Genomic DNA, 15,410 nt, shown 5'->3' with positions numbered 1-15,410 from the left:
TCAAAAATTTTGGCAACTAGACTGGAGAAGGTGTTACCTCAAATTATTTCTATGGATCAAACCGGATTTATTAAAAATCGCTATTCATCCTTTAATATTAGGAGGTTAATGAATATTGTTTACACCCCTTCATTTATTACCCTGGAATGTATTATCTCATTAGATGCTGAGAAAGCCTTTGACAGAGTTGAATGGCCTTATTTATTTAATGTTCTTGAGAAATTTAATTTTAATTTGACATTTATATCTTGGATTAAATTGTTATATTACTCCCCGGTAGCCTCGGTTTGTACAAATAATTATAGATCTCCTTTTTTTCCTCTTTTTCGTGGCACTAGGCAAGGTTGCCCTCTTAGTCCTTTACTATTTAATATTGCTCTTGAACCTTTAGCAATTGCTATTCGTGACTCGCCAAATATTGTTGGTATTACCCATGGAAATGAAATACATAAATTATCATTATATGCAGATGATTTGTTGTTATACATCTCTAACCCGGAGAAGTCAATTCCTGCTATCCTAGATCTGTTAGCTCAAATTAGTAACTTCTCTGGTTACAAATTGAATCTTAGTAAGAGTGAATTATTCCCTTTAAATAAGCATGTACCTATTTATGGACGTTTACCATTTAAATTGGTTACTGATTCATTTATATATTTAGAGATAACAATTACGAAAAAATATAAAGATTTATTTAAAGCTAATTTTTTACCTTTAATTGATCAGATTAAACTTTTATTTACCAAATGGTCGCCAATCTCTTTGTCTTTGATTGGTTGGATTAATGCTATTAAGATGATCATTTTGCCCAAATTTTTGTATATATTCCAATCGGTTCCAATTTTCATCCCAAAATCTTTTTTTGATAACGTAGATTCAAAAATTTCCTCATATATTTGGCAGAATAAAAATCCTAGGTTAGGTAAAAGGTATCTACAGAAATCTAAAAAGGAGTGGGGGCTTGCCCTCCCGAATTTTAGATTTTATTACTGGGCAATTAATATTCGATATTTAAAATTTTGGTTACGAGATTTGGACGTATCTTTAAACCCTCATTGGGTAAATCTTGAATCTAATTCATTACAAGGGTTTTCCTTGTGTTCGGTTTTAGGAACTTTACTTCCTTTTACTTCTTTTAAATTATATAAACAAATGAATAACCCAATAGTTAAGCATACTTTACGTACATGGTTTCAATTCCGAAGATTTTTTGGGTTTAATCAATTTATTCTAGCAAGTCCCATTATATCAAATTTTCTTTTTCAACCTTCCACGATGGATCAAGCTTACTTTGATTGGAAAACCAAAGGTATAATATCTTTTCGTGATTTATTTTTGGATAATTGTTTGATGTCTTTTGATCAACTCTCTAATAAATATAATTTACCCAGATCTCACCTTTTTAGATATTTACAGATTGGAAACTTTTTAATTACTGTTTCCCCTAATTTTCCACACCCATATCCAATGGACATTTTGGAAAAAATCTTATATTTAAATCTCTCTAGAAAAGTGTAGTAGCAATTATATATAATATAATTATGAATCTATGTCCTTTAAATAAATCGTTTAAAATTAAAGCTGACTGGGAAAGAGAACTTGAGATGTAATATACCGACTGAAAAATGGGACAAAATTCTTCAGTTGGTGAATTCATCCTCTGTATGTGCTAAGCACAGGTTGGTACAGTTTAACGTAGTGCACAGGCCTCATATGTCCAAAGATAAACTATCTCGTTATTACTCTTATATTAATCCAATATGTGACAGATGCCATTCCGAGATAGTTTCTTTAACCCACATGTTCTGGTCATGTCCCTTGTTGGAGAAATATTGGAAAGATATTTTTGATATTATTTCAACGGTCCTAAATATAGACTTACAACTGCATCCAATTACTGCTATCTTTGAACTACCAATGATAGACTTAAATAATTTAACCTCTTCATCACGAAGGATGATTGCATTTCTTACTTTAATGGCCAGAAGGTCCATTTTGTTGAATTGGAAAGAGATTAACCCTCCTAATGTACTTCATTGGTTTTCACAAACTATGGTGTGTTTGAATTTGGAGAAAATTATAAGTGCGGTTTGTGACCCTTCCATTAGATTTGAAAAAACTTGGAGGCCATTCATTCAGCATTTTCATTTGATGTAATTTGACCATTTCCAAACTTGTTTTTATCTCTCTGTACTGTTGTTGGAGGGGAATGGAGTTGTCGACGCTGAGGTTTTCTTCTTTTCCATTTTTAAGTTGTTAGTTTTGCCCAAGTCTTTTAGTTTAGTTGATTAATTTTGTTTTTCTTGGGGGATGGGCTTTTTTTTTGGTTTTGTTTTTTTTTTCCTTTTTCATGATTTTTTTTTTCAGTTTTTTTTGATTTGTATTATCCGTTGTCAGTTCTACATGATTGGGAGCTTTGTTAACTTACACTGTTTGATTTTACAATTACTTTTCCAAAGTGTAACAATATTTCTCCTACTATTTGTATTATTACTATGTTCTGTTTCTATACTTTGAAATTAATAAAAAGATTGAAAAAGAAAGAAAGAAAACCTCCAATCTATTTGCCTCTACCACCATACGAGGCAAGGTATTCCAGGCATCCATCACACTCTGAGTAAAAAACTTACTCCCTCTCACCTTCAATGCATCACTCTAGTGTTAGTCATTTCTACCCTGGGAAACAGATTCTCTCTGTCTACTCTATCTATGCCTCTCATCATGTTACAAACCTCTGTCAGATCTCCCCTCATCGTCTACCACTCCAGAGAAAACAACCCAAGTTTATGCAGTCTCTCATGATAGCACATGCCCTCAAAACCAGGCAGCATCCTGGTAAACCCCTTCTGTACCCTCTCCAAAGCTTCTTCATCCTTCCTATAATGAGGTGACCAGAACTGTACACAATACTCCAGATGTGGTCTAATCACAGTTTTATAAAGTTGCAACATAACCTCAATGCCTTGACTAATAAAAACAAGCATTCCATAAACCTTCTTAACCACTGTATTGACCTGTGAAGCCACTTTTGAGGAGCAATGAAACTGCATCCCAAGATCTGTCTGCTCAGCAACACTGTTAAGGATAAGCTGTCTGTTTACAATTGTACTAGCAAGGTGCAACACCTCAGATTTATCTGGGTTAAACTCCTTCTGCCATTTTTCCGTCCATATCTGAAACTGATCTATATCGCACTGTATTCTTTGCCTGTCTTCTACACTGTCCAATGTTCCACCAATCTTGGTATCATCCACAAACTTACTAACCCATCCATCTCCATTTTCATCCAGGTCATTTATATAAATCACAAACACCAGAGGTCCCAGCACAGATCCCTGTGGAACACCACTAATTACAGACCTCCAGGTCAAAAAAATCCCTTCCACCACTACCATGTCTTCTATGCCCAAGCCAGTTCTGAATCCAAACAGCCAATTCACTGCAGACTACTGCAGCTTAATCTTCTGGATTAGCTTCCTCTGAGGGACTTTGTCAAACGCCTTACTAAAATCCATGTAGACAATATCCACTGCCCTAACATCATCAATATCTCTCATCATCTTGATCTTGTGAAAAATCTCAGTCAAGTTGGTAAGATGTGACCTGTCCCACACAAAGCCATACTGGTTGCCCCTAATTAGGGCATGGGTTTCCAAATGTTCATATACCATCTCCCTTAGAATCTTCTACAGCAATTTCCCTCCAACTGATGTGACCCTCACTGGTCTATAGTTCCCAGGATTTTCTTAAATAAGGTACAACATTAGCCACTCACCAGTCAACCAGGACATCGCCAGAAGATACCAGTCATGGCCCCAACAGTCTTGTTTCTTGCCTCCTTCGATAACTTGAGGTAAATTCTATCGGGTCCTGGGGATGTATGTATCTTAATATTCAATAGGAATACTAACACTTCCTACTCCTTGTTTTCTAAACACCCTCATATATTCATGCACTCAACACTGATCTCCTGGTCCTCCATGTCCTTTTCCTTGGTAGATAATGAAGCAAAGTACTCATTAAGTACCTCACTCACATTCTCTGCATCCAAGCATATGTTCCCCCCTTTATCCTTGAGTGGCGTTACCCAGTTATCCTCTTGCTCTTGATGTATGTATAGAATGCCTTGGGATTCACCTTAATCCTACTTTTCAAGCACTTTTCACGGCCCCTCCTGGTCTTCCTAATTCCCTTCTTTAGTTCTTTTCTGGCTTCTTTATAATCCTCAAGTGCTCCATTTGATGCCGATCCAAACTTCTCTTAAACGTTGAAATTGAGTTCACATGCATCACTTGTAGCAGCAACGCGTTCCACACTCTCACATACCTCTGAATGAAGAAGTTTCCTCTCATGTTCCCCTTAAACTTTTCACTTTTCACCCTTAACCGTTGACCTCTAGATCAATATCCATAAGAAACTGAATCTCAGGTTTGTATATGGTGACATATATGTACTTTGATAGCAATTTACTTTGAAATTTAAACATTTGACAAATTTCTGTAGATGTGTATTAGAGAGTATATTGACTGGCTGCATCAGAGCTAGGAACTTTCGGATATTTTAGTGATGTTTAGTACTGTGGCTTTCTGAAGATGTACACACTTCTTCACTTGGAGGTATGGATGCACCAATGCCTTTGAACAAAGGATCCTGCAAAGGGTAGTGGGTATGGCCAAGTCTATTACGGGTAAAGTCCATTGAGCACATCTACATAGGGCATTGATGCAGGAAAGCAATACCCATCATCAGGGATCCCAACTGTCCAGGCCATGCTCTCTTTTCACTGTTACCATCAGAAAGAAGGTACAGGAGCCTCAGGACCCACACCACCGGATTCAGGAACAATTATTTCTCCTCAACCACCATCACTGAACTATGGCCGCAGCCTGTGGACTCACTATCTCATGTTCTCAATATTTATTGCTTATTTAGTATTCTTATGCATTTTTTTCTCAGCTCAAGCTGGCAAAACCTGAGGTGCAGGCATAAGCAAGTACGCTTATTTGTCAATTTCTAGGGACTTTCCGACTATTCAGTGGTGTTTAGAATTGCGGATGTACATAGATGTTGCTGTGTAGCCCTAAATGTTTAATACTGCTGTGTAGCGAATTTGGGATGATACCATTTGTAGATATTACTCTCAGGATAGTGCAAACCCTGTCCATGTGCTAAAGTCTTTCAATTTCCTCTTTTAATTCAGAATATTTCTGGCGTTTTTCACTTAATTCACTTCTGTCTGCTATGTGTGCTTGGAGTGACTATATCAATTAAATAAGTTGTTTTTGCTTGTTTATCCTGTAATATTATATCTGGATGGTTATTATGGATTGTCCTATCTGTAATAACGGATCGGTCATAATATAATTTGTGGGACCTTGACTCTAAACCTGGTTTAGGCTCACATTTATAGTAAGGTATGGTTTCTTTTATGAGTTTGTACTTTAAAGCAAGATTTTGGTGAATGATGTTTGCCACTTGATTGTGCCTGTGTAAGTAATCAGATTGAGTTAAACTGCTGCAGGATCCTGTAATGTATTAGATTGTTTTTTGTTTCCCGTGACATTTTCTGAATTTGTCAATTTGAAATTGTTGGTCTTTTATTCTGTATTTCTGATTTTTTTTTTTGCGTTAACCACCTGGTCCTCTATTGCTAAAAGGAACCCTTCTCCTTATTATTATTATTATTTTCTCAGCTCAAGCTGGTAAAGCGTGAAGTATGGGTATAGCCAAGCACGCTCCTTTCTCAATTGCTAGGAGCTTTTGGGCTATTCTTGTAGTGTTTGGTATTATGGCTTTCTGAGATTTGCATAGATATTACTGTGTATCCCAAATTGTGTAATCTTATTGTGTAGTGCCTTTGGAATGACACCAGTTGAAAATATTCATGTTCCAAAGTCTTTCAATTTTCTCTTTGAATTCAGCATATTTCTGGTGTTTTTCACATATTGATTTCAGTCTGTTATTGTGTTTGGAATGGCTATATCTGTTAAGTAAGTTGTTCTTAACATAGAAATATAGAAAACATAGAAAATAGGTGCAGGAGTAGGCCATTCGGCCCTTTGAGCCTGCACCGCCATTCAGTACGATCATGGCTGATCATCAAACTCAGAACCCTGCACCAACCTTCCCTCCATACCCCCTGATCCCTTTAGCCACAAGGGCCACATCTAACTCCCTCTTAAATATAGCCAATGAACTGGCCTCAACTGTTTCCTGTGGCAGAGAATTCCACAGATTCACCACTCTCTGTGTGAAGAAGTTTTTCCTCATCTCGGTCCTAAAAAGCTTCCCCTTTATCGTCAGACTGTGACCCCTTGTTCTGGACTTCCCCAACATCGGGAACAATCTTACTGCATTTAGCCTGTCCAATGCCTTTAGAATTTTATATGTTTCAATCAGATCTCCCCCCCCCCCAATCTTCTAAATTCCAGAGAGTATAAGCCTAGTCGATCCAGTCTTTCATCATATGAAAATCCTGCCATCCCAGGAATCAGTCTGGGATTGTACTCCCTCTATGGCAAGAATGTCTCTCCTCAGATTAGGGGGCCAAAACTACACACAATACTCCAGGTGTGGTCTCACCAAGGCCTTGTACAACAGCAGTAGTACCTTCCTGCTCCTGTACTCGAATCCTCTCGCTATGAATGCCAGCATACCATTCGCCTTTTTCACCGCCTGCTGTACCTGCATGCCCACTTTCAATGACTGGCGTATAATGACACTCTTAAGTGTCTATAAAGACTCTATAAAGTCTTGTTGCACCTCCCCTTTTCCTAATCGGCCACCATTCAGATAATAATCTGTTTTCCTGTTTTTGCCACCAAAGTGGATAACTTCACATTTATCCACATTAAATTGCATCTGCTATGAATTTGCCCAATCACCTAACCTATCCAAGTCACCCTGCATCCTCTTAGCATCCTCCTCACTGCTAACAGTGCCACCCAGCTTCGTGTCATCTGCAAACTTGGAGATGCTGCATTTAATTCCCTCATCTACATCATTAATATTAACAAGTCTTGCTTGTTTTCCAGAAGGCGGTCAATAAGGTGCTGCATAAAAGACTTACCCATAAGATAAGAATGCATAGAGTTGGGGATGATGTATTAGCATGGATAGAGGATTGGTTAACTAATATAAAGAAGGGAGTTCGATTACTTGAGTGTTACTCTAGTTGGCAATCAGTGGTGGGTAGTGTGCCGCAGGGGGTCAGTGCTGGGACCGCAGCTGCTCATGACATATATTAATAATCTAGAAGAGGGAACCAAGTTTAGTGCATCGAAGTTTGCTGATGATACTAAATAGAATGAAAAAGCCAATTGTGCAGAAGATATGGAGGGTTTGCAGAGAGATATAGATAGGTTAAGTGAGTGGGCAAGGGTCTGGCTGATGGAGTACGATGTTGGTAAATGTGAGGTCATCCACTTTGGAAGGCAAATTGAAAGAGCAGATTATTATTTAAATGGTAAAAGATTGCAGCATGCTGCTGTACAGAGGGACTTGGGAGTGCTTGTGTATGAATCACAAAAGGTTGGTTTGCAGGTGGAGCAGGCTGTCCAGAAGGCAAATGGAATGTTGGCCTTCATTGCTCGAGGGATTGAAATTAAGAGCAGGGAGGTTATGCAGCAACTGTCCAGGGTACTGGTGAGGTTGCACCTGGAGTACTGCATGCAATTCTGGTCTCCTTACTTGAGGAAGGATATACTGGCTTTGGAGGTGGTGCAGAGGAGGTTCACCAGGTTGATTCCAGAGATGAGGGGATTAGACTATGAGGAAAGATTGAATCACCCGGGACTGTACTTGCTGGAATTCAGCAGAATGAGAGGAGGTCTCATAAAAACATATAAAATTATAGAAGAGATAGATAAGATAGAGGCAGGAAAGTTGTTTCCACTGGTAGTGAGACTAGAACTGGGGGACATAGCCTCAAGATTCAGGGGAGTAGATTTAGGATGGAGATGAGGAGGAACTGCTTTTCCCAAAGAGTGATGAATCTGTGGAAGTCTCTGCCCAATGAAGTCAGTGGAGACTACCTCAATAAATATATCTAAGACAAATAGTTGCATAGTAGGAGAATTAATGGTTTTGGGGAAAAGGCAGGGAGGTGGAGATGAGTCCATGGTCAGATCAGCCATGATCTTATTAAATGACGGAGCAGGCTCGACGGGCCAGGTGGTCTCCTCCTGCTCCTATTTCTTATGTTCTTTTCCTGTATAATTATATTATTATTATTTCTTATTTTTCTATTTGCACAGTCTATTGTCTTTGCACACTGATCATACACATAGTTGGTGTGGTCTTTCATTGATTCTGTTATGGGTGTTATTCTATAGATTTATTGAGAACGCTCACATGAAAATAAATCTCAGGGATGTATATGATGCATAATGTACTTTGATAACAAATTTACTTTGAACTTGACCACATCGCTCTGTGCTCTACACAGTTGTGTATCTATCTAAGAGCTTCTAAAATGCTGACAGGTTCCACCACAGCCCCAAGCAGCACAGTCCACCCGGTACTCCCTATGTAAAACAACCCACTTTGAACTACCCCACTTCACTTTAAATATAGGTCCTTTGGCATTAGATTCTTAAACCCTGGGGAAAAGATGCCAGCTGTCTAACTCCCCCCCCCCCCACTCATTCATAATCTTATACATTTCTACTCGGTCTCCCCTCAGTCTCCGGCAATCCAGAGAAAATAACTTATCCAAGTTAAACTCCACCTGCCATTGCCTGCTTCATTTCACCCAGATGATTGAGATTCTGTTGGAACTTCTCAGCCAATTCTGGTGTTGTCTAAAGGACATTCTTGACTAGAGTAGAAGATATTTCTTCCTTTCTTTTCATTGTTTATTAAAAATATTTTGATTTAAATAAAATATTTATTTCTGAGATATTATATACAATATATTTATTGTACTTTGTTTTATATTTATAACATATATTGTTTTGTATATTTTACGGTATTTAAAACATGCAGTATATAATAGCATATTTTTCCTCCCTTGGGCAGCGGGAGTTAGGACTTCTTCCTCAGAGTGCAGTGGGAGTAGAGCCCAAGGAGAGAGTAACATCTAGTGTTGAGAAGGGATTTTGTTAACCAAGGAGTAACAACATAGACTGGATGGATGATTCCAGTGGGGAAGGCTCAGGCAATTCTCTTTGGCTAAAGACAGGCCTAGACGTTTCCACAGTCCCTAACCCAGGCGACGCGAACGGCGGGTTCAGAGAATCCTTGTCGGACCAAAGTGCGGGAGGCAACGAGTAACGTACGTGGAGAGACCTTCAGTCCAATTAACAAGCTGCAGATAAGATTACCAAAGTGCAGACAAGGCACATGTTCACGATGAGATGGAAATGAATCACCAACCCTCGGTACAAACTCCAGCTGAGTCAGCCGATGGGAGACAGGGGCGATTGTGCATGGTGACAGCGAAACGGGCGGAGTTTGCGGGGGGGGGGGGTGCAGACTCTTCTCGCCGGGTTCAGTGAACTCTGGGATCATTCCCAGCAGGAATGAGAGGGCGGAAGGGGCTGCAATATCTGTAGGATACTGACCCTACATCACTACATAATATATTGACCAACAGTGTTTCTTCCTTTATTACAAATCATGAATAAAGTAGATTTTCAAATTTTAAAAAAATGAATCGGACCTTTCAGTATCCCTCTAGCCCCTACACCCCTCCCCGCCAACATAACGGGCTGGGCAAAAGACAGGAATCTCCAGACCGGCAGACGGGATAGCAGACCACGCGAATACGGGCGGTGTTAGCGTCCTGTGGCGGATACCTTGCTCTGCGCTCCCGTTAACTCTCGGTACTCTCAGGCATATGGTGACGGACTAACGCGGTTCTGAGGGAGTCCGCGAGATTGTCACAGCCTGGGTGCTAAGCGGCAGAGATAAGGCGATGGTTCTGTCTCTCGGCTCTCTGGACCTTGGCCCCGTGAGTTGGAACATCACACGAGAATGAAGGTTCCTCGGTGTGGGTATAAAAGTTCTACTGCTGTCCTCTCTCTCTAACCCACCGCTGGCAAGGGAGAGGTAGGGGCCGAGAGTGGAGGGTAGGGGCGCACAGAGACGGAGAGGGGTGTAAGGGCCGGCGGGGGGGGGTAGGGGGGTGTAAGGGCCGGGGGGGGGTGTAAGGGCCGGCGGGGGGGTGGGGGGGGTGTAAAGGCCAGAGAGGGTCACAGGTACGGAGAGGGGTGTAGGGGAAATGAAGACGTAGAGCCGGTCAGGGGTTCTCAAATATGAGGAGCTTTGAATGGGGTCACATATACGAGGCGCTAGCACTGGTTCTTAACACGACATACTCGCGACACAGGTTAAGACAAGCTACCCGGCGGTGACTCACGTCCCGTGAACACAACGGAGGAACATATTTGTTTTGCTGCTGTCTTTTTATTATGTTGCCTGATTCAGAAAAACCTCTGATGTTCTGCCCATCAGATTCAGCTCCCTCCCCCACCTCAGAGACAAGTTAGCAGTTCAACAACAGCCTGGGGACACTTATCTGTGGTTGAAGCTCGAGTGGGTGGGTTTTAGACCAGTGGGAGGGTTCGCTCCCGAGAATTGTCCCAGCCTTTATAAACGGCTGAGTCGGAACTGGTCCAATCCAGGCGGAGTGTGTGAGAGGGAGAGGTGATCCGCACACTAATTTGTGATTTCAAAAGAGCTTTTGGTAAATTAGTACCCTGTCTGCGTTAACTGTAGTTGTTTGTGGATCGAACTGCTTGTATAGGATATTGCTCTTAATTTGCTCTCTCCGCATCTTACAGATACACCAACCATGAAACTGCTTGTCGCCGTTCTGGTCTCGGCCCTGATCGTAGGTGAGTTTTCACCCACGCCCCGCTCCTTGTCCTGTCTGCGGTGTAGCGGCTGTCTTTACCCTAACGGAACGGGGAGCGACGGGACGAACACTCTGCGCCCGATGTGGGAAGGGTGAATCGATCCGAAAGGGGTGGTGTGGGATGGGGGGGAGGTGAGGTCACTGACGGGGAGGGATACAGAGTTCCAATGGAGGGGGAGGGGGATTGGCCGAGACGGAGGGCAACATACAGACGGGGGGAGATACAGGGTTGCGGGGGGAGCGGGTGGGGGAGGTGTTGTTCATAGAGACGGGGTGAAGGGGCCGAAAGGATCACAGTGACGAGGAAGTGTGTAGCGGCTAGAGGGTGTTTAGCTAAGACGAGGAGGACGTAATTGTTGAGGGGTACAGAGACGGGGTGTCGGGACCGGAGGAAGATACAGTGACGGGAAGAGAGTTACAGAAACGATGATAAGTGTATGGATTGGAGGGGGTTGTAGTGACGGGAGGGTTGTAAGCGGTGGATAGAGGTTACAGAGTCGAGGAGAGGAAGGTGTCGTTGGTAACCCTTGACAAAAACAGCGGGAGAGTACAGAGTCGGCGCGATAGACCGCGAGGGATGGGAAGGGAGGGTGGGGGAGGTTGTATAGACTGCGGGGGATGGGGAGAGAGGGTGGGGGTGTGAATTCCAATCCTTGTTGCCACATTCCTGTTTTTCTTTGATAACATCTCAGTGGCGTCTCTGGAATCTCGGAGTCGGTTGAGAGATTACAGGAGATAAGGTGGAAGATTGAGAGAGGGGGAGGGAAGGCTGGGGAAGTGAGAGGGAGGAGGGGGAGATGGTCTTGTTTCAGTACTGGGACCGGTGCCTGGATTAGCGGCCTCCCAGGTCGCAAATTGTCAATCTTCATGACAAAGATATTCAAAGTCCCAACACTGTCCGGAAACTGCAGATTCGCACAGAATGGAAAGTGGTAACAGAGAACTGGACGGTTTTGACTGTTCGAATTCCTCGTCTCTGTAACCCTCTACACACCTCTATAAACCTCTATAAATCTATAAACCTCTCCATTCCCCGCCCCCGTCTCTGCCATCCTCTACACCCCTCCCTGTCTCTGTGACCCCTACACCCCTCCCCATCTCTGTGACCCCCTTCACCCCTCCCCGTCTCTGTGACCCCTACACCCCTCCCCATCTCTGTGACCCCCTTCACCCCTCCCCGTGTCTGTGACCCCTACACCCCTCCCCGTCTCCGTGACCCCCTCACACCCCTCCCTGTCTCTGTGACCCCTACACCCCTCCCCATCTCTGTGATCCCCACACCCCTCATCTGTGTGAACCCCTACACCTCTCCCTGTCTCTGTGACCCCCTACACCCCTCCCCGTCTCTGTGACCCCTACACCCCTCCCCATCTCTGTGATCTCCCACACCCCTCCCCGTCTCCGTGAGCCCTACACCCCTCCCCATCTCTGTGACCCCTACAGCTCTCCCCATCTCTGAACCCCTACATCCCTCCCCGTCTCTGTGACCGCCTACACCCCTCCCCGTCTCCGTGACCGCCTACACCCCTCCCTGTCTCTATGACCCCCTAACCCCTCCCCGTCTCTGTGACCCCCTACACCCCTCCCTGTCTCTGTGAACCCCGTACACCCCTCCCTGTCTCTGTGATCCCCCACACCCTTTTCTGTTTCTGTGACAGCTACACCAGCCTTTCTCAAACTTTTTGCCCTGGAGGAACACTTGAAATAATTTTCAGGTCTCAGGGAACGCTGCATAAAAATTATTACATCTACAGCTCACAGTACTTTTGCGTGACTGGTATATTGTAGATGTAATAATCCAAAAATAATTGCTAATGCTCTTTTGAGAAGAGAATGAATTTTAGCCAACCTTTCTTGAAAAATAAACAGATAGTTAAGCTTAGATTACCTTTCTTGAAATTAATCTCTTTCCTTCCCTGTAATAAATTTTAAAAATTATTAAGGCAAATATGATAAACTTCTCAATTCTGGTTTGAACTTGAGGTGAGCACACACAGATTTCACCTTTAACTGAAATGAGACAATTTCTATTCTTGCTCTTGATGCTTGTTAAACAAGAAAAATCTTGCTCACACACATAAAAAGTTGAAAACTGCAACAAAGTGTTCATTCCTTTCCTATGAATGGCAGGACACTCTTCTTTCACAGAAATCCAGAACTTGTCCAGGGGCAGGGCAGTAACTCTTATCCTGAGTGCATGATCAGAGTGCTTGCACATGGACTCTCAACTCTTTTTTCCCACTTGATGTCTTCATTTAGATAATAGTCTGCACTCTTGTTCCTTTTACCAAAATGCATTATCATACATTTCCCAACACTGTATTCTGTCCGTCTCTTTTTTGCCCATTCTTCCAATTTGTCTAAGTCCTTCTGCAAACTTTACCACAAAGCCATTAATTCCATTATCTAAATCACTGACACATAATGTGAAAAGTAGCAGTCCAAATACTGGCCCCTGACCACTAGTCACTGGCAGCCAGTAACTAGAAAAGGCCCCCTTTATTCCCACTTGCCGCCTCCTGCCTGTCAGCCATTCCTCTATCCATGGCAGTATCTTTCCTGTAATGCCATGGTATTTTCTCTTGTTAAGCAGCCTCATGTGTGGCACCTTATCAAATCCAAGTAAATGACATCCACTGCCTCTCCTTTGTCCATCCTGCTTGTTACTTCCTCGAAGAATTCTTAACAGATTTGTCAGGCAAGACTTCTCTTTACAGAAACCATGCTGACTTTGATTTACTTTATCATTAGTTTCCAAGTACCCTGAAATCTCATCCTTAATAATGGACTCCAGTCACTGAGGTTAGACTATCTGGCCTATAATTTTGTACCTCTTGCCTTCCTCCCTTCTTAAAGAGTGGAGTGACAATTGCAATTTCCCAGTCCTCTGAAGCCAAGCCAGAATCAATGCATCTGCTATCTCTTCAGCAACATCCTTCAGAACTCTGGGATGTAGTTCAACTGGTCCTGGTGACTTAGTCACCTTATGACCTTTCAGTTTGCCAAGTACTTATTCCTTTGTAATAGCAATGGCCCTTACTCCTGCTCCCTGACACTCATGGACCTCTGGCACACTGCTAGTGTCTTCCACAGTGAAGACTGATACAAAGTACTCATTAAGTTCATCGTCATTTCTTTGTCCCCATTACTACCTCACCAGCATCACCAGTTTTGAGACTTCTACATGTCATCTGGCTGTAATTTGTAGTTAAATGTCTTTTCAATTTTGCTGGAGCCATCACTACATTTGTAAGTTGTCTGCTACAGACGAGGCACAATGGAATGGAACAACTTGGATCACCAGTTCATGTAAAACAGTCCATTGATAAGTAGCTTTCATTGTAAAGATGTCTGTTGTTGCACTGGTGTAGTGAAATGACTCAGAAGATAGTAATTCTTCATCATGAACCTGATCAGAATTGTCTGTAGGCCTCAGCCTAGAATCCTCCTCTTCCATCTCACACCTCCTCTTCAAAAATAGCCACACTGGACCATCTTTGAAATGAAAAGTTATCTTCATTTTTCTACAGCACTGTTTTTTTTCCTCTCTCATAAGTCAGTTGACAGTGCGTATGGGGAAGTTGGGGAGGTAATTTGGGAGAGAGAGGCTGAAGTTACAGCCCGAGTAGGGTGAGTCCAGTCAATGTTCGGGAAACACTTCACACTCCTCAACAGCCTTCTGTGCAATACAGCGTTCTTCAACAGCCTACCATCCTCCCCTCCCGTGCAATACAGCACTGACCAATTATCAATGGCTTCCCCGTCTTGTGTCAAATACTGAGAATTGACTCAACCAAATAAATGCAGTCCTACTGCACACAGCCATATAAACGCAGTCCTACTGCACACTGCCATATAAACGCAGTTCTACTGCACACTGCCATATGAACACAGTCCTATTGCACATTGCCATATAAACGCAGTCCTACCGCACACTGCCATATAAACGCAGTTCTACTGCACATTGCCATATAAACGCAGTTCTACTGCACATTGCCATATAAACGCAGTTCTACTGCACATTGCCATATAAACGCAGTCCTACTGCACACAGCCATATAAACGCAGTCCTCCTGCACACAGCCATACTGGGCTAATGGGGCTGCCCGGTCACTGCGAGCGCTAGCATCATGCATTGCTCAAAGTTCAAAAGACAATGTTTATTTTTTTTATCATGATCTCACGTGGAACCCCGAGTGACCTCTCATGGAACCCTAGGGTTCCGCAGAACCCCAGCTGAGAAATCCTACACCCCTCCCCATCTCTCTGACTCCAACATCCCTCTCTGTGTCCATGACCCCTACACCCCTCCCTGTTTCTGTGACCTCCTAAACCCCTTCCCGTCTCTGTGACCCCAAACACCCTTCTTTCTCTGACACCTCTGTCATTGATGTCCAAGAGAACACACTGTATGTTCCCTCACACTCATCCACTCCAGAGTGAGCCTCCACTGGACTTGAGGAGGGGCCTCCTGCCCTCCCCCTCACTATGCCCACAGGCTCTGAAGCTTGGGGAGAGGTGTTCCTTGTTCACAGCTCCCCCCATGGTCGTG

At 42.9% G+C, this 15,410-nt stretch overlaps 1 protein-coding gene across 1 annotated transcript in view; it reads left to right on the top strand.

Moving 5' to 3' along the window:
- The window catches only part of LOC134341219 (apolipoprotein A-IV-like), a 29,800-nt gene that overhangs the window by 12,468 nt on the left and 1,922 nt on the right, over positions 1–15,410 (top strand). Inside the window, exons 5-6 of the mRNA XM_063039050.1 lie at positions 9,914–9,991; positions 10,785–10,838. Coding sequence (XP_062895120.1) covers positions 9,914–9,991; positions 10,785–10,838 — 132 coding nt within the window. The remainder of the gene's footprint in view (positions 1–9,913; positions 9,992–10,784; positions 10,839–15,410) is intronic.

Source organism: Mobula hypostoma (assembly GCF_963921235.1).
Source record: "Mobula hypostoma chromosome 8 unlocalized genomic scaffold, sMobHyp1.1 SUPER_8_unloc_7, whole genome shotgun sequence".
NCBI lineage: Eukaryota > Metazoa > Chordata > Chondrichthyes > Myliobatiformes > Myliobatidae > Mobula > Mobula hypostoma.
The sequence above is the reverse complement of the archived record's forward strand: the minus strand, read 5'-3'. Positions and strand labels throughout refer to the sequence as shown.